Raw genomic sequence first — 23,301 nt, forward strand, 5'->3', positions numbered from 1 at the left:
ATACAAATATCTGCATAAAAGTAAGTGAGTAATTGTCCATGGGGTCACATTTGATATGTGCTTATATATATATTTTAAAGATTTCGTGTATTTATTTCACAGACAGAGATCACAAGTAGGCAGGTGGCAGGGCGAGTGGGGGCGGGGTGGGAGGGGAGCAGGCTCCCCGCTGAGCAGAGAGCCCGATGCAGGGCTTGATCCCAGGACACTGAGATCATGATCTGAGCCGAAGGCAGAGGCTTAACCCACTGAGGCACCCCGACGCCCCTAAAAGATTTTATTTATTTATTTGTCAGAGAAAGAGAGCAAGCACAGGCTGGGGGAGAGGCAGAGGGAGAGGGAGAAGTAGGCTCCCCACTGGGCAGGGAGCCCAACTCAGGACTCGATCCCAGGACCCTGAGATCATGACCTGAGCCGAAGACACTTAATTGAGCCACCCAGGTGCCCTGACGTATGCTTATACTTTGAACCCCTGAGGTTCCAGAATTTTTTTATTACTCAGAGAAGGAGGGTGTATATGTGCATACTGTTTGACAAGCATGTTACCCACTTTCTTGGAGATAAATCTTAAATGAAAGCTCGGCATGTAAACCGCCTAACAAGCGAGTGGCTCTGGGAGAAATCTTCCGTTAGCTGAAGAGTGCTCTGGTCTCCTGGACGTTTGCCCTAAAGAGAAGGCAGAAGTCGTGGGCCTGGCAACGCGATCGCTCACGCAGCCTTCGGAAAACCCCAGCTGTGGTCCTGGGAAAGTGCGATCAAACGCTTCAGTTCTTCAAGTCATCGCAGAAGAGAATTCTCTCAAAAGAATTTGCAGAAGAGCTGAACAACGTGTCTAGCAATTCAGGTTCTGCCCTTTTGTTACTATTCAGGAAAACACTGATGGCCAATCTTCTATAACTTACATGAAATAATGGGTGTATTTTGGTTGTTGACACCCAATACTTTCTAAATGTACTTTTGAGGGAAAAATGCATTTGATTTGTAAATATGGGAACATTATCATTGAGTCACATTTTGCAAAAGGAGAGATTTGCATTTATTTTAAAAGTTTGTTCGACAATGATGTTGAAGCCCGGGGTGGATAGCTCAGAGCGCATGCCTTCTTTCTCTCTGAGGTTTCCCGCCTCGGAGTCAGCTGCGACTCCCTTTTCTCACCACCGACCGTCCAATCAATCTGAAATCTGCTAATTTTAGCTCTTACCTAATTCTGAATTCTCTCCTTTTCTTTATTGGATGAACCATAAACAACAGCCAGGATTATAGGTCAGAAATGGTTGAACACGAGCAAGTTCCCATAGTGCTCCTAACACACGCCTACCACGTGATCTCGCACATGGATTATAAGCCCCCCACCCCCAGCCTTGCCCCCCGCTGAAACGTGCCCTCCACGCCGCCGCCGGGTCCTGGCTGGGCGAGCACTGTGAGGGCCTGCTCTGTATTCATCGTCCTCGTCCTTCCTGCTAACAGAACTCCTGTGATGGGCCTCGCCGAACCCTTGCTTCCCAGTCTCCCCTGCAGTGGGGGCGGCTCTGTGACACATTTCTGGAGATTCTGGAAAAGCCTTTCATTGCCTTGGCAACAGGGTTCACGGGAGCTGCTCACCTAACCCGTCTGGCCTCCAGGCACAGTAGCCATCTTTCGGACACATTAAAAACAAAACAGCAGCAATGTCCACAATGACAGCCGAGATGCCCTTGGACAGACCAATGGATAAGGAAGATGTGGTCCATATATACAATGGAGTATTGTGCCTCCACCAGAAAGGATGAATCCCCAACATGTATCAACATGGACGGGACTGGAGGAGATTAAACTGAGTGAAATAAGTCAAGAAGAGAGAGTCAATTATCATATGGTTTCACTTATTTGTGACTCATAAGGAATAGCATGGAGGACATTAGGAGAAGGAAGGGAAAAATGAAGGGGGGGAAATCGGAGGGGGAGACGAACCAGGAGAGACTGTGGACTCCGGGAAACGAACTGAGGGTTTCAGAGGGGAGGGGTGTGGGGATGGGTGAGCCTGGTGATGGGTATTAAGGAGGGCACAGAGTGCAGGGACCACTGGGAGTTATATGCAAACAATGAATCGTGGGACACTGCATCAAATACTAATGCTGTACTGTACGGTGACTAACGTAACATAATCAAAACCAAAACCAAAACCAAAAACAGGGGCGCCTGGGGGGCTCAGTGGGTTAAAGCCTCTGCCTTCGGCTCGGGTCATGGTCTCAGGGTCCTGGGATCGGGCTCTCTGCTCAGCGGGGAGCCTGCTTCCCCCCCCCTCCCCCGCCCCGCCCCCGCCCCGCCCCCGCCTGCCCTCCGTCTACTTGTGATCTCTGTCAAATTAAAAGCAAAACAAAACATCACAACAGCCTCCAGTTAGGTCCTGGTTACCCCCGGCCCCAGGGAGGCGGGTCACTAAACCAGGTTTGCTCAGGCAACAGAGCCCACCCGCGCAGCGCCCCCTCCTCTGTGAAACTAAAACCTGGGAGCCGTGAGGCGAATACTAACACCATCCGGGGTGTCCTCGCCCCAGCGGGGGAGGGCAGGAGGTGGGGGAAATGCCCTCATTTACACGGAGAGAAGAGACCCGCTCGGGTTTCGGAAAGCCCCGCCCGCCCCCCCGCCACCGGCCGGGAGCGGCCCCGCCTCCCCCCACCTGCCCGGAGCGGCCCCGCCCCCACCCACCGGCCCGGAGCGGCCCCGCCCCCACCCACCGGCCCGGAGCGGCCCCGCCTCCCCCCCCCCACCGGCCCGGAGCGGCCCCGCCCCCACCCACCTGCTTCCACTCCTCCCGGGTGGGCTCGGGCGGCTCGCGGGCTTCCGAGTCGGCCTCCGGCGCGGCTCCCAGCGGCTCCCCCTGCGCCCCGCTCGGCGCGCTGGCCCCCTGCTGCGGGCACCCGGGCAGCGCCAGGTCCACGGAGCGCCGCGCCCGCCGGGCCGGCTCCGGAGCCGCGGGGCCGCCGCAGGGAAGGCTGGAGGAGCGGCCGGCTCGGGGCGCCCCGCCGGAGCCCGGGCGCAGGGGCGAGGCGGGCGCGGCGCGGCTCTCGGGCAGGAACCACGGGGTGGGCCGCGCCGCGCCCGCCTTCTTCGGCGCCGGTTTCCCCTTCTCCTTCCTCGTTTTGCGCCTCAGGGTGGAGACGATCTGAAAGTGTCCAGAGAAGATGCGGACGCTGGGACGACCCCGGAGCAGGCTGCTTGGGTGCCCCCCCCCCCGGCCCGGCCCGGCCTCCCCGGTCAGCGCCCCTCGCGGGGCCACACGCCGGCGCCGGTCCCGGCCCCCAGCCGCGGGCGCCCAGGGCTCGGGGAAGCCTCGAGAAAGGCCGGGGCGGTCGGACGCCGCCGCGACGGCCCGGCGCGACCCGCGGGCCTGCATTTTGCTCGCGTGCATTTCCTCTCTCTAGTATCTCCTGCGGACTGAACCTCAGAAAAGTTCTGATCTGTGACCAACTGGAAATGTGTAAAACCGGGTCTTCACCACAGTAAGTGGAGAAATCCCAAGCGCGGCCCCTGTTTCCTGTAGGAGCCCAGAGCGTGTGAGTCCGGGACGGGAAAGGGCGCGTCGGTGCGGGCGCGCCTGCGGGGAGTGTCCCGGCGCTGTCCCGGCGCTGCCCCGGCGCTGCCGCAGGACAGGACGCGCGGCCCGTGGGAAGCGCTGGGCGCGTGGCTGGGGCGAGGCAGCGCTTCTCGGCCTCCCACGGGGATGCTCTTCTCTGTCGAGGAAGGAGGCGGACGGGCGCAGCCCTGGTCAGCCTGGACCTAACTGGAAAGAGATTCTTCAACCAAAGAGACTGAGTTTGTCCCTGTCACTGGCTCGGAGGCATCACGGCGCCGGGACCAGGTTGACTACGGAATCACGAGCTCAAAGAACTCTGATCACGGGCAAGAGAGGGGTCAGGCCCCAGAGCAGAGCTGCGGCATCTGGCCACCGTTCCTGGCGTGCCTGAGGGCCCCGGTGGAAACCAGGGGACACACCATTGCAAGGATATCCACGACAGAGGTCTGGGCCACAACGGCAACTCTCTGCGCGCGCACGACCCAAGAACGAGAACTTTCTGTACGTCGATATAAGGACTCTGATCCAAGGAAGCCGTGTCTTGGTGTGGACTGGCCTAGGGCGAGGACAAAGGACACTCGGAGAAGGGCAGCAGAACCTGCATGATGTTTCGAGAGGAATCCAGACGGAGGGGAACAGAACAGAGGTGTCCTCTAACTCTGGACAAGCCCTAATGACTTCCTACGCAGCTGAGCCCCGGGCATGGAGAGTGAAAGGCCACCAAGTGTGAATGGAGTAGTAACCCCTCCTCCTCTCCTTGTGAGGCCAGAAAGCAGTCCCACCCCTGTCCACCCTTGGGTGACTTTATTTTAAGGATGTTATCATCTGCCGTCAAGAGGCATCGATAAATGATATTTAAGGAGAATAACAGCCTTTATATGTATTGGGCCCTTTTTAAATAGGCGCTATGCGGGGCACTTACCATGAATTCACTGGCTCACGCCACTGTTATGAGACTGCATCGTCATTCATGATTTTACGGGAATTCATTGATGAGCCCCTCCCCCCGCCGTGATATCCTCATTTATAGTCCGGATGAGAAACGGGAGGCACAGGGTCACTGAAACATCATCAGGACTGAGTCCAGACAGCCGACTCCGGGGCTCCCACTTCCATGTTTCCCTCCCAGGGGATCCCTGCACTCAGTACAGATGGTGACATCCCCCCTCCCCAGAGCTTTGCAAACCAACTATTAGGAAGGTAGCTTTTTGCTAAGCTACAGAAAAGAAACCATTCTTCAGCAAAACTTGCCAAAGTCTCTACTTCTCCTGGATGCATTAAATGTGACTCCTCCCATGAGATCATCTGCTTTATCCTGACTTGCTCCCTCTACCTCCGACATAGATGCGGAACAGAATGTTTGAATTTAAAAAAAGTGAGGTACCAGACATCATGCAGAATTGACAAAGGAAGTACTGAGAGCTACTTTTAGGCCTCTTGGGCCCCTCTCCTCCATGAAGAACATGAAACGGTTGAGATTATGGAGAAGCAGAGATGGGATTTATAATGAGGATTTTTGGAGGAAGCTGTTGAAAATGCTGCAGGCGCCCCCTCTTCCCTCTCTGCTAAGGAGTTATCCTTTCCCCTTCCAGTACTGAGTCTGTGGGTGCAGGGACACGCATCTCATCTTATAGTAACCAGACCACAAGGAGCCATAGCCAGACCTTGACAGATTGGACTTGAATCCAGAAACCCTGGACTGGACGCAATTATTGCATGAGACTAACGGAGTGTGGACTCCCCTGGGGAGGGGATGAACATGGCCCTACGTGTGCAAAGCAGGGTGTGCATGAAAAGTTGGGGGGGGCAACAGGGACAGACCAAGGCAGTGTGTGGCTACCTAACACCTGTCCACTCTTCTGCCTTAGAAGTACAAACCCAGATTCTTACAGATGCTACCTGGAATGAAAAATACACTTTCCAACCTGCCTTTCAGCTAAATGTTAATATATGACAAAATTCTGAACAGAAATAATTTCGGAACAAAAATTTTGTGTACACCTGAATGTCCTTAAAGAGAAGAAACATGCCTTTCTTCTACTCTCTAATTTATGCTGCTGGAACATGGTCACAATGGCAGGAGCTCAGGTAGCCATACTGGGCCATGGTGCCACATGGGGGAGCAACAAGAAGGCAGGCAACGGGGCTAGTGCCTCCGCGGTATTACTCCACCAGCCCCGGACTGCTTGCTTCCGGTGTTTATTCACAGAAGGAAGAGATAATCATTAAGCCATTGTCATTTGAAGTTTTCTGTCACTTCAGCCAAATGTAGTTAATACCATTTCCACCTAAGTTCAAATTTTGTAAAGCCCATGCACACACATTTTCATTTAATCCTCCAAACACCTAGGATATAGTCACTCATATTCCTATAGGATACATTCAGAAACTGAAGTTATAATAAATAACTTTTTCAAGGTAATATTCTATAAGTAGGAGAAACAGAATTTTTTTCCATATCTATCCAACTGCATGGACCGTGGCGTAACCACTTGCCACGTCTACTCAAGGAAAAAAGAACATATTTCCCTACTTCAGTATCTGTGTGGCAGACTACCACTCCCCCAAATCTATTTTCCCCTTCTTTGCCATAGGAATGGAAACCCCAACTTTTGTGCCAGGCGTGTGGCCAACCAGAAAGAAGATTGCATTTCCAGCCTCCCTTCCGACAAGGTGTAGTCATGGAACTATTTTCTCAGCAACGGCATGAGAGCAGAAGAGATGTATGCAACTTCTTTCCTGTGTCTTTAAAGGGCAGGAAAATGTTTGTCCCCTTCCTTCCTCTACCCTATTGCTTGGAACACAGATGTGGTGGCAAGCCACCTTGGCCTGCAAAGATGAGGGCATGGGAAAAGACACCCTAAGGATAGCAGAGTAACAAGACATAAGAAGGCTTGGTTCTTGGATAATCTAGTAAAATGAAGCTGCCTTACCAGCTACGACGTGCATGCTCCAAGGTTCAAACCCAGGTTTGTCTGATTCCAAAGCTATGCTCTTTCGTTTATGTCTCATATAATACAGACTTAGATTAATTAGAGTTGCCCAAAGCACACTGGCTTGGTGGTAAAGAGTTCTCTGTCTTTGGAACTGCTTGGATGAATGTTGTCAAGGATATTGCCATAGGGATTCCTGCGTGTGGAAAGGGGCAGTTGGAGTACCAGAAACCATAAGACACCATTCAAATACAAGAGCCTGTGCTTAAAAGAAAATGAAATCTTTGTTTTCTAAATTTTTACTTCCAAAGTGCAGCAGAAAATAGAGACGTGCATATTGGAGTTCAGTGGATTTCGTCTCTCATTCCCTCCTCCTGCTGGTGCTTGTGAACTCCCTCGGGAGGCAGCATCTCTGGTTATCTCTGCATCTCCCCTACCTCTTTCCCTGCACAAAGTAAGCACTTTAAACACAGCTGTTGGGGTACCTGGCTGGCTCAGTGGGTTAAGCCTGTGCCTTAGGCTCAGGTCATGATCTCAGGGTCCTGGGATCGAGCCCCGCATCGAGCCCCGCATTGGGCTCTCTGCTCAGCAGGGAGCCTGCTTCCCCCTCTCTGTCTGCTTGCCTCTCTGCCTGCTTGTGATCTCTCTCTCTCTGTTAAATAAATAAATTCTTTAAAAAAAAACATAGCTGTTGAGTTTAATTTGGAATTGATCTTCATCTATCTGCCAGTAGTATCCTCCCTGCATGAAGTAGGCACTCACACACATTGGTTGAGTTTAACTGAGTTATTTGAGAAATGGAGGCTCTCCACGTGCAGTGCTGGAGGGGTATTAGAACTGTCTAGATCAGGGATGGCAAATAGAAGGCTCTCGTTGCCACTCCCCACTCTCGCGTCCATAGCAAACCTCATAATGGATCACAGCATACTTGCTCCTTGCCCCCAGATGTGGACTCCTAATCTTTCTCTTTTGAATGGTTTAATGGCTTCTCTTAATAGCCCTTATTAGTCACCCAGAGTCAGCATGCAAGACAACATTTGTTTTATGCGCCCGTGAGACTGGATTAAATGATTACCAACTGGGTTGTTATTATTATTAACCGGGTTAAATTATGGTGAAATACGCACTACTTCATTACTCAATCAGTACCTTGTGCCTGTCTAGTTTAGCCAAAAGCTCCAGGTCAGTCATGTCTGACACTCCGCCATGAAGAATCAGGACTTTCTCATCAACCAGCGTGGCCAGAGGAAGCCAACAGAAAACATCCTGCAGTGCTCTCAGTATTTTCTTGCCATGTGTCTGGAAAATGATATTAGGAAGATATTAAAGTTCAAATGATGCACTCCACATATCTGAACTAAGAAATTTTTGCGTTTAAAGGTCGCCCACCTTATATTTATGCATCACTTCCTTGGTAAAGCCATATCTAGATTTAGAAGCAAAAAACAGATATTGTATCAGTGACAATAGTCATGTTATATAGCTTGATGTTTATAAAAATTCATATTCTATATACATATACTTAAATACACAGAAAGAGACTGAGGAATAATGGCCAAAATGCTTACAATTGTAGCATTATCTCAGTTCAGGAGATTATGGGATACTTTTATTTTCATCCTTTTGCTTATCTGTATTTCTTACCTTTTCTAAAGAGTATGGATATGTGAAAAACATTTAATGGTTTTATTAGGAGTAGGATAATGTGTAAGTTTTAAAGAAATACTCTAAATGTCAGACATTGTGTATTCCTTTATAAAATTGGAAAACTGCTTTTAAAAGGCACCTAACACCTCAGAAGCTCTAAGAAAATAACTTTTTACGTACTCACAGGCAAACATCAAATACCCGAGCGTGTTTAGTTTGTTACCGTAAGTTCACCATATAGTCCTCATGGTTTCCTCGGTTAAGATGGAACTCTTTTGGGTAGACCAACATGAAGGCAAAAAGAACCATCAGGATCTCTACTGAATCCTTGCCTCGATCCACGAAGTCACCATTGAAGACGTAGGCCCTCTCTGGCGACGGGAGGCCATTCTTCCCGATGAGAAGACGAGTCCGAGAGCCAGCAACAGAGGAAGGGAATAGGAAATTAAGACGAGCCGGTGTGTATTTGACAGTCAACGTCAGATTGAATTGAACGAATTCTGTGTTTTCTGGCTCTCCTCCAAATGTGAATTGTCAACTAAAGCTGGGAGTATTTTTTTACTGGTTTTACAGTTCCTTTCTAGCAGGGCTGAGGTTTTGACATCCTCATCAAAATAAGTGCTTTCACAAAGCCAGAGTCTTGCCATGTGGTATGGGCAAAGGATGCTAAACTTGTGATCCAAAGGCCAGTTTTAAGTTTTGGCCACAGCATCTTTTTTTTTTTTTTTAAGATGTTTTCATTTATTTGAGAGAGAGAGAGAGAGAGAGCACACACACCCATGAGCAGGGGAAGGGACAGGAGAGGCAGAGAGAGAATCTTAAGCCGACTCCCCACTGAGTGCTGAACCCAACTCGGGGCTCAATCTCATAACCCAGAAACCATGACCTGAGCCAAATCAAGAGTCAGACACTCAACCTACTGAGTCACCCAGGAACTCCTGGCCACGATATCTTTAGTAATAACAACAATAGCTGTCACATTCCTCAGGATTAAACCAAACATTAAGTAGGAAGATGCTTTGGGAAGCACAGCATATATAAAGTAACATTACATTAGTAGAACATTCATCTATGTTGTTACATGTTCTGCATTTTATAACTAAAAATGGATAGGAAAAGAGCTTTCAGGTGCTTTGATAATCACCTTTTTTTTTAAGATTTTGTTTATATTTTGAGAGTGAGTGAGCAAGAGAGAGAGAGCACAAGCTGGGGGAGGGGGGAGAAGAGAGGCAGAGGAAGAAGCAGCTGAGCCAGGAGCAGGGAGTCCCATGCGGGGCTCGATCCCAGGACCCTGCGATCATGACCTGAGCTGAAGGCAGACACTTAACGACTGAGCCAGTCAGGCGCTCCAATTTTCTTTATTTGGAAAAAAGGAAATCAATCACTAAATAATGATTTGTTCTCTTTACTAACCTCAGATCTTTTTTTAAAAGATTTTATTTATTTATTTGACAGAGAGAGAGATATAGCAAGAAAGGGAATACAAGCAGGGAGAGTGGGAGAGGGAGAAGCAGGCTTCCCACTGAGCAGGGAGCCCCATGCGGGGCTCAAACCCAGAACCCCAGGACCATGACCTGAGCTGAAGGCAGACACTTAACGACTGAGCCACCCAGGCGCCCCTATTAACCCTAGACTTTTAAAACAGTTTACAAAAGCATACTAAAATATAATACAGTGCTATCTTTTCTATTATGTATTTGCTACTATGTGTTCTTTTTTAATAATTTAAAATAATATTTTAAAAATCCAAGCAATACTTAAGCATTTGTTTAATAGATACTGTATTTGAACATCCAGAGTAAGCCTCAGAGCAAGACAGGATCTTAAACATTCCTACCTTATAAAATATAAATATTAAGTCATCCAGCTGGCCATGTAAGTCTCCTAACAAAGATAGAAAGAGAACATCAGTTTCTATGGGTCCTTACCACTGGGTCTCATTTTTACTACAAAAAGGGAAATACCCAGAAAAATCTGACAAAGCGATGGTCACTCATTTTTCCGTATGTAAGACAAGGATAAATATTAATTTCCCCTGCTGCGGGGATAGTTAATATTGAAATCAGAAAACACAGTGCTGGCTTTCTACGGGACTATCATAAAGGGTAAAGGAAGCAAAGCTAGGACAGAAGAGGGCAGGGCTGCCCAGTCCGGTGAGACCTGGAGAGGTTCCTGCCCGACCCGAGGTAGGAAACCGTCACTCACTTATGGGCCCGGGTTAGGAGAGTTTTCAACAGATGTTGGAAATCTGTATTTTAATATGAAATCCTCCAACCTTCAAACGTTGGAAATTAATTTTAAAAATTAAAGAACATTCCGGGGCAAGCAAGACCCAAGTGCAGGTTGCGTGGGGGCCTCGGAGAGCCAAGTGACCATCGGGTGTCCTATAGTCCGCATCCCCCACGACGGCGGACATCGGTCCCCACCAGGTGTGTCGCCATCACTGAAAACCTCCGGACGTGGAAAGAATCGCGACAGACGGGATTTCTCTCTGGCGGGAGACCCTCTGTGGGTGGAAGGGGCCGCCTCGCCTGGGAAAGCAGAGCCCGCGCCCTCCGGCCCCGCAGCCCTCCGCGGCACCTGCACCGCCTGTTTCCGCAGACTCGGAGCGCATGCGCGAGCGCTGTCCGCGCAGACCCCCTGCAGCCTACCCCCCCCCCGCCCCACCCCTCCCGGTCCTGGGCTCTCCCGCTCGCGTCCACCGCGTGCAGCCAGCTCGGGCCGGCGCTTACCGCACACGGTGACCTCCTCGCTGTACCGGGTGGAGACCCGGTTGATGTTCGGCAGCTGCACCAGGTGTTTCCTGGTCTCGTGCAGAAGGTTCAAGACGTAGCGAGCGTGCAGCTGCTACAGGGAGGGAGGGGAGGGAGGGGAGGGAGGGAACGGAGCCATGCTGACACCCCTGCCGCGACCTGCGCCTCGCTCTCCCCGCCTGCTGACTCCAGTCACCCGAGACCCCAAGAGGGACGCTGGGACCCCATGCCTGGGTCCTCTCTTTTTCACCTTTCTGCTCTGCTTCCTGCTTTCCATCATCTCCAAATACTGAGCTGATCTCCTCTTTCCTGCCAACTCCACGAAAGCCTTCCTTGCCTTCCACGGGAGGGAGGCCTTGTCTCAGCGAGGTATGAGCACCTGCACGCATGTCCACGGTACCGAGCAATCCTGACCTCACAGGGAAAACCATCCCAGCTCCTCCCGCAATGAGGAGGCGAAGAAAGGGCTGGAATCCGGCGTAGAATCAGAATCTGACCAGTTCTCACCACCTCTGCCTCTACCACCAGGGTTTCAAGCCACTGTCACCTTTTGCCTGGAGCATGGCGGGACCTTGACTGGTCTCCCTACCTCTACCCTTGCTCCCTACCCTCTATTCAGAAAACAGAATGATTGTCTTAAAAAGCAAGCCAGATTGCGTCATTCCGATGCCCAATGTCTTCCCATCTCTTTGAGAAGAAGAGCCCACACACCCCCCTTCTCTTCCCCCATCCCCTGTCCTCCCTGACCCCTCCTCACCAGCCACAGCCGCCTTCCTGAGGTCCCCAAGCCATCCAGGCAAGGTCCTGCCTCGTGGCCTTTCCATCTGTTCTCTCTGCCTAGAACATTTTTCTGGAGACATCCCCATGGTGCATTTCCTTACCACCTTTGACCTTGGCTCGGAAACCACCTTTTCCACGGCGCCTTCCAAGATGACTCAATAAACTGACGTCTCTCCTACCTAGAACTTACTCTTTTACACAGCTCTAATTGCCTTCTAATATACTACAGAACCTACTTATTTGTTATTTTGTTACCAGTTGTCTGTCTCCCCCCCGCCCCGGAACTTAAGCCCCACGAAGGCAGGAATGTGTGTCTGTGTTGCTCATTGCTGTGGTGCCCCGTGCCCAGAACAGGGCCCGCACACAGCAGTGCTCAGTAATTGTCTGTGGGATGTGCGAGCAAAGAAAGATTACATGGTTCGGAGGTGAGGTTTTCAGTGCATAAAAACTGGCTTCTTGACTTCACAAGGTCCTGGCCAAGCAAAGGGGGCACGGACTCTCTCTAGTGGCGCCATGACACCAACACCCTAAACCCAGAACTACTCCTTTTCTTTTGGGTCTGGCCTCCCTCTACATCCCACGTGGAGTTGGTGGAGACGCAGGTGCCCCGGACCGAGCTTACTTGTTTCAGTCTGAAAGCTTCTAGCAGGGCAGTCGCATGGCCGGGAAGGAGCGGGAAGGAGAGGTGTGGCCCTGTGTAATTGTCTGGGACCTCTATAGATTCGTAGTCGCTGGGTTTCTCCATCTCAGCGTCCTGGGGGAATCTCTCCTCAGTGAACATACGGTTCAGGAAGTCTCCTGGTCAGGACAGGGAGGGGAGACCAACTTGCCATCAGATGGGCAGTCCATGGGCAACACAGTCTGACCCTGGATAATGCTGGACGTGGAGGGGGCCAGTCTGGCATCAGCAACAACTCCAGAGAGGAGAAAGGGACGGGAAAGTGACAACAGATTCAGGTGGGCAGAAGGAAGAAGTTATGCTTTTTTTTTTTTTAAAGATTTTATTTATTATTTTGACAGGCAGAGATCACAAGTAGGCAGAGAGGCAGGCAGAGAGAGAGGGGGAAGCAGGCTCCCTGCTGAACAGAGAGCCCGATGTGGGGCTCGATCCCAGGACCCTGAGATCATGACCTGAGCCGAAGGCAGAGGCTTAACCCACTGAGCCACCCAGGTGCCCCGAAGTTATGCTTTTATGTCAAATCCCTTTGACTTTTATTTTAAAAGATGGCGATTTGTCAGACTTAGAAAGAACAGAAATTTAGGAGCCGAGGCTTGTAAGCAAAAGCAAAAGGAAAAGCCTGGTGGGGGAAAAAAAACCTCACAGGCATTTCTGGTGCACACAGTGAGTGTGGCAGAAGCCATTAGAACTTCCAGGCCCTCCCGGCAAGGGTCCACCTCCAGCCTCTGCCATCTCTGGCCTGGGAGCTCGGTGGGCCAGAAACGCTGCAGAATTAACAACCTTTCTGATCCCTCCTGCCCAGCAGCCTTCAACCAGGGAGCCTCGGGAGTTGACAAACGGAGACTCTAGTTGCCACCTTCGGCGGGGTCATTCCAAGGCGTGCATTTTGCACTGTTTCCCAGGCACACTGAGTTGCTGGCTTAGGAGCCCCCCCACCCCCACGCACTTTATTGCCGGCTTTCCAGTCCCTGAATTCCTACTCTTGCCTCTGGGTGTGCTCCTGGAAGAACCCAGAAGCTGCCATTGATTCGTCAGCCTCCCTGCTCGCTCCCTGGCTGTCACCGGGTCTGTGCCCCCTCGGCCACCCCCTTCCGTCTGATATCTACAACCCCGAGACAGGAGGATGTGCCGCATGGCAGCTCTACTCACGCTCGTGGTTGCTGCTGGGGGTAAAGTGATCCACAAGGTAGCTGAAGAAGTCATGGAGCTGCGGGAGAAGCAGAGACTCGGCTTCAGAGATGAGCGCAAAGAGAAGCGGGGGGCGGGGGGGCGGGGATCAGCCGCACCCCCGGGGCCCCTGGGCTGGAAGACAGAGCGCCGGTCACCCGTCCCCCCATCCCACCGCACCTTGACCTGGTCCTGCTGTCCGGCGTACTCTATGGACTGGAAGATGCGCCAGGTGCAATGCCGCCTCATCTCCAGGCGCGCCATGTAGCGCCGGTACCATCTCTGGATGAGGGCTGCTGCCCGGAAGGCTGTGACAGGGATGGAGGAGCGAGCCTGTGAGCCGGGACTCCCCGGGCCAGCGGGGAGGCGAGGGGCCCCTCTCCTGCTGTAACGTGGGGGCAAGACGATGGGAAAGAGCTTGCCATTGCTGCCAGTAGGGAGGGTTTGCCTTACCGCTGGCTGGGAGGCTCTTTTCCCCGTTCCCACCCCCCACCCCGCCTTCATCCTTACCTCGTGGTCATACTATCGTCGGAGGTTTAGTGGCATTCCTACTTTTTGCCGAAAACGCTAAGTGTAGAGGTGGAAAGGTTGGGTTGCCAGGATTCTCAAGAAAGGCAACCTGGGAGGTTTCAAGCGTGAGGCATCCCTGAAGAGTGAGATAATGCAGTGGTGGAAGGTGGGGGGACACTGTGACATTATAATAACAGACTGGGGGGGACACTGTGACATTATAATAACAGACTGGCGGGACACTGTGACATTATAATAACAGACTGGGGGGACACTGTGACATTATAATAAAAGACTGGATATCAGATGTCCTGGGTTCTAGGCCTGGAAATGCCCTCATCGGCTATGTGGCTTCCCAGGAATTTCACCTTCTTGGGACTCAGTGTCCCCATCTGGAAAGGGGGATGGACTAGGGGACTGGGGAAAACAAACAAAGAACACACAGATGACCGCCTAGCATGCTGGGTGGCAGCAAGTGCTTGCTGGGCTGTGTGCTTGCTATCCCCAGACTTGTGACAGCTGTGGGCTGCTAGTGTCCCTGTCGTGATACTCGGGTGACCGCACTGACTGTCAGATCTGCCTTTGGGCTTCTCCTTCTGCCTGGACCTGTGCTGGGTGACCGCGTCCACAGGGTGGCACGGGGAGGCTTCCTTTTTCCCCCGTGAGCTTCAGGCCCCGGGGTCGAGAGAAGAGAGCAGCTGTTCACATAAATAACGACGTTCTTCTTAAGCTCCTGGGCCTGAATGTGCCAGCGGTGATGAATGGAGTATTTGTGGGTAAAGCGGGATTAAAAAGGAAACCCTGCAGGTTAATTCAGGTCAACCTCGTGAGCAGTAGACAGATTGATTTAATATATTTAGCTTGCATTAGGGAGCTAATAGAATTGGGGCTGATTTCCCTAGGAGGAACGTCGCCGGGGGAGTGGGAAAGGAGAACCAGGGAGGAACGTAAGCAGAGCCGAACGTGACTTCCTATGACCCAAAATGTCAAACGGTAGCTACTTCTGAAAGGCACTTACCAAACCCTAAGTGATGAGGCTGACGCTCTACGGACTGACCTCTGTAAATCCGTGTTTGGAGCAGAGAAGGCAACGTCCGGAGTGAGTGCTACAGACCTTCTAGAAACCGAAGGGAAGCACGGCCACCTGGACCTCGCCAAGACCTACGGCATTAGACTCTCGGCAGGGCCCCCAGGGACCTCCAGGTTTCACGAGCTCCGCACAGGATTCTCATATGCAGCGAAGGGGAAGCGATACCGGGGAGTATCGGGGCCACCCCGGCTCTGTGACAACGTTCTTTGCTAACACCTTGCTTCAACGTCTGCAGGCAAGGGCTGCCAACTAGATGCATTTCTACCCTCAGTCTTGCTCGACTGCTTGGGGCTGAGAGAGCAGGCGATGCCTCTTCTTACCTTTCTCTCCCGCCCAGACCTGTCAGGGGGCTGGGTTCCCTTTAACTGAGAGATGGGGGCCGTGGGGTGCAGGAGAGTCCAAGACCCTCCGCCCCCTCCTTCCCAATAGAACAGTCTAACACACGGGGGCTCCTCTTGCTCCAGCTTTGTGTGCTAGACCCGAGGTACAAGTTACAGATGGGCCCGGCTGTTGAGACTCCGTGTTAAGAACGAGGCAACCACGTGGAGAGAGGCAGGGCCCACGGGGCACCAGGGCACCGGACAGCAAATAAACAGCTGTCGTAGAAGTAAGCCTCCAGGGGTGCGTGGCTGGCGTAGTCAGTAGAGCATGCGACTCTTTTTTTGTCTTTTTTTTCCTTCCTTTTTTTTTTTTTTTTAAAGTAGGCTCCATGCCCAGTGTGGGGCTTGAACTCACAACCCTGAGATCAAAAGTCACATGTTCCACCAACTGAGCCAGCCAGGCACCCCGAGAGCATGCAATTCTTGATCTCAGGGCTGGGACTTTGAGCTCCACGCTGGGTGCTGAGATTACTTTACAATTAAAATCTCTAGGGGTATCTGGGCGCCTCAGTCAGTTAAGCATCTGCCTTTGGTTCAGGTCATGATCTCCGGGTCCTGGGATCCAGGCCTGTGTCAGGCTCCCTGCTCAGGGAGAGTCTGCTTCTCCCTTTCCCTCTGTCTCTCCCACCTGCTCATGTGTTCTCTTCCTCTAATAAAAAAATAAAATCTAAACAAAATCTAAAAAAAAAAAAAAAAAAGAACAAGAGCCTCCAGGCCCAGCTACCCAGAGAATCAAACCACCCATCTGGGCCCTTTGCAAATTCCAGACCCACAAAATCACGGGCAGAGAAAATGGTTGTCCTAAGCCACTAAGTTTTGGGATAGTTTGTTATGCAGCAACAGATAATTGGGACAGGAATTATATAAATGCTTTACAAAGTTATAAAAGAAATTTAAAGCAAAGTGAACAGTAAATCAATCCCCAAAGATAAAAAGCAAAAGTTTAGGGGTGCCTGGGTGGTTCAGTCAGTTAAGCATTCAAGTCTTGATTTTGGCTCAGGTAATAATCCCAGAGTGGTGAGATTGAGCCGGTGTCGGTCTCCAAGCTGAGCACTGAGCCTGCTCAAGATTCTCTCTCCCTCGGCCTTTTCCCCTCCCCCACAACGCACACACGCTCGCTCGCTCTCTCTCTCTCTCTCTCAAAAAAGCGAATGTTAAACAAGTGAATCTAACCTTACATAAGTTAGAAACATAGACGGGAGTTATTTCAAATGCTTGAGAATTCAATAATGTGTACATCCCTAGTGAATGTATCCAAAGGACAAAAAGAACTTCAAAGAAATCTTAAAGAATTTTCAGGGATCACATTGTTTATAACAGCACTGCTAGTATTCTGAAACTATTATTTATATATGGTAGGATAAATAACACTACTTTAATGTCACTAGGAAAAAGGATTTTTAATAAAGTGATAGATACAATATCGAGGCTGTTAAGTAAAAATATTGTGTTCTTGAATATTAATTGCTCATGGTGGGTTTTTTCCTCCAAATAATACATGTTTTCTGGATTTGTTCACTGAAAAGGTATAGAAAGGTGTAGGCCAACCAGGAAGCAATGAACATCCCACACCCTAAAGTAGCAGCTACTCCCGGGGCCAAGAAGGTGCAAATGACCCTGGGACATATTGTGAAGCGAGACAGCAAGGATGCCATGAGCTTACGGAGATGCTGAAGCCAAGACAACAAGTGTTGTCACTGTTCCCCTTGCTTTCCTCCTACAGCTTTGGCTGCCTCTCCGCAGCCTCCTTCGCTGACTCATGCTCTTAGACCTGGTGCTCAAGCCCGGGCGTCCTTCGTGGCTCTGTCCTAAGCTCTGATCTCTGATCTGTCTTTACTCTCCCTCCAGGGTACTTCGGGGGCCCCATAGTCTCAGTGAGCACATAACATTCTGATGCCTTCCAGGCCATATCCCTCCAGCCCACTTGCCTCCAAAATGCAGATGTGAACAGGCACCACCTTCTCGGTACATCTACCTGCATGTCTCATGGATGCCTCAACCCTAACATGGACGAGCGCCTCGTCTTCCCTCTAGTTAGACTTGGTTCTCCTCTGCTGTCTTGATGTCAGTAACTGACATTAATTCCTGCGCTGTCTTGCTAGCCAGGAAACCGGAAGTCTTTCTTTCTTTTTTTTTTAAAGATTTTTGTAAAAACTTACTTATTTGACAGAGAGAGACGGAACACAAGCAGGGGGGATGGGAGAGGGAGAAGCAGGCTTCCCACTGAGCAGGGAGCCCGATGCAGGGCTCCATCCCAGGACCCTGGGATCATGACCAGAGCCGAAGGCAGACGCTTAAAGACTGAGCCCCCAGGCGCCCCAACAGAAGTCTCTCTTGATCCATCCTCTCCCTCACCCCGTACATCCACAGCTGGATCCTGTCACTTCGACCTCCTGACCGTTGTTGGGCTTCACCCTCTTCTCTCCATCTCAGCTGCCCAGACTCTGGACCAAGGTATCATCATCTTCCGCTTAGACGACTTTAGTGGCCCGTGGACTGTTCCTCCTTCTACTCTTACTCCCTCTGATCCCTCCTTCACAGAAGCCGGAGGTCTTTAAATCTTTAAATGTGTGTATGTTACTCTAAACTCCCTATTTTGAATTCTTCAATGGTTCTTCATGCCTTTAGGAAAAAGTTAAAATCTTACAGACCCTGAGCGATCTGGGCTCTGCCTACCTTGACAGCCTCATGTCATGCCATCCTCCCTCTCGTTCGCATCAGACCATTCAGTTCCTCGAACACGACTTGCGCTTTTCTACCTCATGACCCTTATACATACCGAAGCCTCCACCTGAAATGCTCCTTCATCTGCTAATTGCCCAATGGTATTTCATTGACTGGTGCATGTATAATTTGGGGTAACCCCTAGGGGACAACACTTTAACTCGGTCAAATATAGCTCATCAGCTCCTAAGATATTCAGCTGACATTCTGGCGGTCTCGTCATAAGGAGGAGAAGCTGATTTTCAAGAGTTGCCTGAGGAGACATATAATGGTTCCTTCTTCCATTCTGAGAAGACCTTCTCTATCCACTGTAGGCTTTGGGATACCTACAGCTGGTTTGGGGGATGGGAAACACATACCTTTCTCTGCATTCTGGAAAGCAAAGTGATGTTGGGTTGAGGTACCACTTCCCATAGTGTAGGTTCAAGGCTTCTGTAGGACACAGATAGCAGGTCGGAGGGAGAGAGAGTTGTTTGCTGACAAAAGGAAGAGGGACTCTGAAAAGAAGGGAATTCAGACAGAATATTAGTTCAGGTAGACCAGGTTATCTATGGACCTTGTCTCCCACATCGTAAAAACCATAAGACTATCATCTGAGAGTACTTTCCCCGCCTCTGCAGTGTCCGTGCATGAGTGTTCCTCCCCCTGAAAATTCCACTGGTCCTCTCACCTCTGTCCCATGTTTCCAGCCTTTCTGCTAGCTTTTCCTTTTCAGTCTAGAAACACCCTGAAGTCTCTTCTCTCCCCATCTCAGAGCTCTTCATGATCATCATCCTTTGATTCCTGTATCTCTCTAGCTACCAGCCAGTCCCCCTTGTCTTCTCATTCAGACTTCCCTCGTGAGTAGACTACATATTTTCTCCTTAAATCCTCTCCAGACCACTTTTTCATCTTACCTACTGATCGAAACCTTTCATGCTGTTGTCTCCAATGCCTTCATCTTCTCAGTCCTTACCTTGCCCAAACAGCAAAACCATCTGTCTCCACAAGCCCCACCTTGATCAAAACTCTATTCCCTGGGATTCCACAATGCCGGACACCCTTGCCTTTGCTCTACCTCTCTCTCTCTCTCCTTCTTGAGCTCACTTTTCTCTGTCTTTTAAATGTCCATTTTTTTTTTAAAGATTTTATTTATTTGACAGACAGAGATCACAAGTAGGCAGAGAGGCAGGCAGAGAGAGAGAGAGAAGAGGAAGCAGGCTCCCCGCTGAGCAGAGAGCCCGATGTGGGGCTCGATCCCAGGACCCTGGGATCATGACCTGAGCTGAAGGCAGAGGCTTTAACCCACTGAGCCACCCAGGAGCCCCTAAATGTCCATTTTTATTTGTCGTCTAGTCTCAAATGTCAGGTCTCCTCACTTCGAACATGGTCCCTGGATGAGGGAATCAATACACAACTACCACTTCCCACCTCTCAAATCTATAACTCCATCCCAGATTATCCATATACGTCAACCCCACATACTCACCTTCCTGTTAAACTTTCACCAGGCTGCCTCAGACTCCGTGTACCATAAACAGAACTCATCTCCCTAAAAGCTTACTCCGCCAACATCATCTCTCTTCTCCCCTTTCTTCAAAGTCTGCTCTTTGACCACCATGACCGATGGTTTTTGTTCTGACTTGGAATAATCTTCCTATCCCACCCTTCTTGGTTAACTTGGCTAACTTTACGGATTCCTTTTTTTTTTTTTTAAGATTTTACTTATTTATTTGACACAGAGAGAGATCACAAGTAGGCAGAGAAGCAGGCAGAGAGAGAGGGGGAAGCAGACTCCCTGCCGAGTAGGGAGCCTGATGCAGGGCTTGATCCCAGGACCCTGAGATCATGACCTGAGCCGAAGGCAGAAGCCCCACCCCCTGAGGCACCCACGCACCCCAACTTTACTGATTTCCTTAAGGCTCACTTTGGGCATCACCTTAGGGAAGCCACTTTGACAGGCGCCTCCTGTGAGCTCCTGAACATCCTATTCACGTCTCCATCTCGGCAATAACACAGTTTCCTATTTTGCGTCTCTCTATCATTAGACTATCAGTTCCTTGAGAACAAAGACTGTGTGTGAGCAAATTCATCATTATATCTCTAGAAATCAGCATGGGTCTGACATGTGGCAGGAATTCAATAAATATTAATTGAATAAACTTTTTGTTTATTTTTACCATATTTATTTATCACCACATTTATTTTTACACAACAAAGACCAATCCTTCTGTAGCTCCTTTTCAGGAAGCAAGGTGAGACGCACTGAGTTAATGTTGAAAGCAGATTTCACTTCTCTGTTTCCCCCTCCCTCACATCTACCCCACTCTACTTCCTCTATTTTAAAAGATTAATGTAATGGGGATTGTCAAAGAGTTATTATCTTTCCCTTGAAAATCAAAGAAAAGTCTCACCTTGCTTATGTTGGTTAACTTATTTTGACTAAATAAAGAGAAAAAGACTATGACCTCTTTTGTACGGGTAAGCAAAACGATTCCCAGGTGTAAGGGATACCATGAAACCAGAAACCGACTAATGGGTATCCATCGTGACCAATCAACCCAACTTTCTCTAGATACCAGAACAATTTTAGAGTTGAAAGGAGCATCAGCAATGATTGAGTTCACTAACGCACTTACAACTTGTTTTGATCATCAGTGACTCGTCTGTGGAGACACGTTGTGTGCTAAAGTGGTGGGGTTTGGGGGTGCACGGATGCAGGTGAGAAATCCAGCTCAGCTTTGCACTAGGCCTTGGTCCCTTAAGCTCCCATAAACTCTCTCTCTCTATATATATATATTTGAGAATAATAAATACGATATTTAAAGTGTTCTTAGTATATGGTAGAATCAATATGTTGTTAGATTGGATCTGATGTATTTATTTTAAAATATCAGTAGCCAGGGGCGCCTGGGTGGCTCATTTGGTAAAGTGTCTGCCTTCGGCTCAGGTCATGATCTCATGGTCCTGGGATCGAGCCCCGCATTGGGCTCTCTGCTCAGCGGGGAGCCTGTTTCCCTCTCTCTCTCTCTGCCTGCTCTATGCCTACTTGTGATCTCTCTCTCTGTGTCAAATAAATAAATAAAATCTTTTTAAAAAATCATAGCCAAAAACATATCCCTGGCTCAAATTTAGTAGGCAGTAAAAGACACACTATCTAAATACATCACTGCTACGAACTGAATGTGTCCCCCGTAAATTTACAAATTAAAGTCCTAACTCTCAATGTGATGGTATTTGGAAGTGGGGCTTTTGGAAGGTCATTGGGTTTCAGTGAAGTCATGAGAGTGGTGATCAAAGGATGGGATAAGTCCTTATCAGGTCCCGATCTCAGGGTCGTGAGATCGAGCCCCACACGAGGCCCTGAGTGGGGGCTCTGTGGCCAGTGAGGAGTGTGCTCAGGATTCTCCCTCTCCCTCTGCCCCTCCCCTGCTTCCTGCTCACGCTCTCTCTTCCCAAAATAATAACCAGCTTAAGTATTTCATCAGTACAGAATTAAGAAAATGCATCATGGCAGATTAGAAGTTGAATGGAAGAGTATTCAGCCATGACAAAGAACAAGGCCGATCTCTATGTAATGGTAGGAGAATGTCCCCAAGATAAATCATGACATGAAGAAAAGCAAATTGCAGATCACTATGCTTACTATGATCTCATCTATATAAAAATATACCAGTAAATGTAAAATCAAATAGCACATACCAAACTGTTAATAGTGATTATCTCTGGGGGATGGGCTGATGTGACAAACTTTCATTGTTAACTTACATAGTTTTATTATAACTTTGATAATTAAAAATCAGTAAGTCATATTTTCTAAAAATGTTTCTACATAAGAAAGAAATTAGGAAGAGGGTCCGACTAAACAGGTGTTACATATGGTTGCCTTAACAGAAGAAATCGGCACGCCGACAGATCTGTAAAGAACATTCTAGAAGTCACTAGGAAAAACGAATGGAAAGGAGAACTAAAACGCTTCTCAAGGGCAAAAGTGACAGGTTCATAACACCAGACGTGGAAAGGGGGCTGATGTCGTCTCAGAGGGTTGAATCGACACCTTCCCGTAACGACTAACCGCTTTTCCTGCTAGTGAGTCCCCGGCCGAGCCGCCTTTTCAGGTAAATAGCGCATCTTCACCACCTAAGCGAGACCCCTGCCCTTCTAGGATTTGACTTAGCATCATCCATATCTGACATTTTCATTAAAAAAAAAAAGAAAGAAAGAAAGAAAGAAGAAGAAGAAGAAAGAAAGAAAGAAAGAAAGAAAGAAAGAAAGAAAGAAAGAAAGAAAGAAAGAAAGAAAGAAAGAAAGAAAGAAAGAAATGTTGGCGGGTGGCTCAGACGGCTGAACGCCAGGCTCTTGGCTCCTGCCCCGGTTATGCTCTCCGGGTCTTGAGACGCGGCCCCGCGTGGCTCAGCGCTGAGCACCGGGTCTGCTTTGGATTCTCTCCCCCCACCCCCCGCCCCATCCCTGGGCTTGCTGTGTGCCCGCGTGCCCCTGTGCTCTCTCCCTAAAATAAACGACATCTTCAAAAAGAAAAAAAAAAAAAATGGCATTCATTGTTTACCTTCCCACTAAGTGAACCTCAAAACACACACAGCAAAGAGCTCCCCGGGTGAGTCGGTACCGGGGGCTTCCTCTGCCCCCCGCCCGCGACCCAAACCCGCCCTCGCTTCCCGTGTGGGAACTCCGTCCGTTGCCCTCTTTTCCGTGCTGAGGCCGGAAAGCAAACTCTTACCTTCTGCGCAGTCTTTACTAGGACGCAGGGGAGGCAGGAGCCTCTTTAACACACAGGTGTGACCTCCGTCCTGGCCTCCGAGCTGGCCGCGGGCGCTCGGGCTGGTGCAGGGGCCTCCGGACCCACACGGCCGGTGACCGAGGCGCCGACCCCGCGCGCACCTCCTCCCGGAGGCCGCCAGGACATCCGCCGCCGCGGCCCGGCGGTCAGGGCTCCCGGCCACCCGGCAGGAGGTCCCCCTTGACCCTGATCAGGTCAGGCCTGCGAGGGGGGGTTTGGAAGGGGAGACTGCATACTCGGGGGTCTCCCTCTCCCCGGGGCCCGACTCCTGAAGACAGTGTCCCCCGGGCGCTCTCCCGCCCTCG

General features: G+C 50.1%; 1 protein-coding gene across 1 annotated transcript; it reads right to left on the bottom strand.

Moving 5' to 3' along the window:
• Positions 1-567: 567 nt before the first annotated feature.
• Positions 568-18,633, bottom strand: PPEF2 (protein phosphatase with EF-hand domain 2; the record flags this gene model as incomplete). Its single annotated transcript, XM_080796383.1, has 11 exons — positions 568-666; positions 2,780-3,145; positions 7,639-7,788; positions 7,879-7,915; positions 8,360-8,526; positions 9,974-10,020; positions 10,869-10,983; positions 12,292-12,467; positions 13,498-13,555; positions 13,696-13,823; positions 18,579-18,633. 11 exons carry the CDS (start codon positions 18,631-18,633, stop codon positions 568-570), a joined length of 1,398 nt encoding a protein of 465 aa, XP_080652509.1.
• Between the last annotated feature and the right edge of the window lie 4,668 nt (positions 18,634-23,301).

The sequence above is a fragment of the Martes martes genome (genome assembly GCF_963455335.1).
Source record: "Martes martes genome assembly, chromosome: 2".
NCBI lineage: Eukaryota > Metazoa > Chordata > Mammalia > Carnivora > Mustelidae > Martes > Martes martes.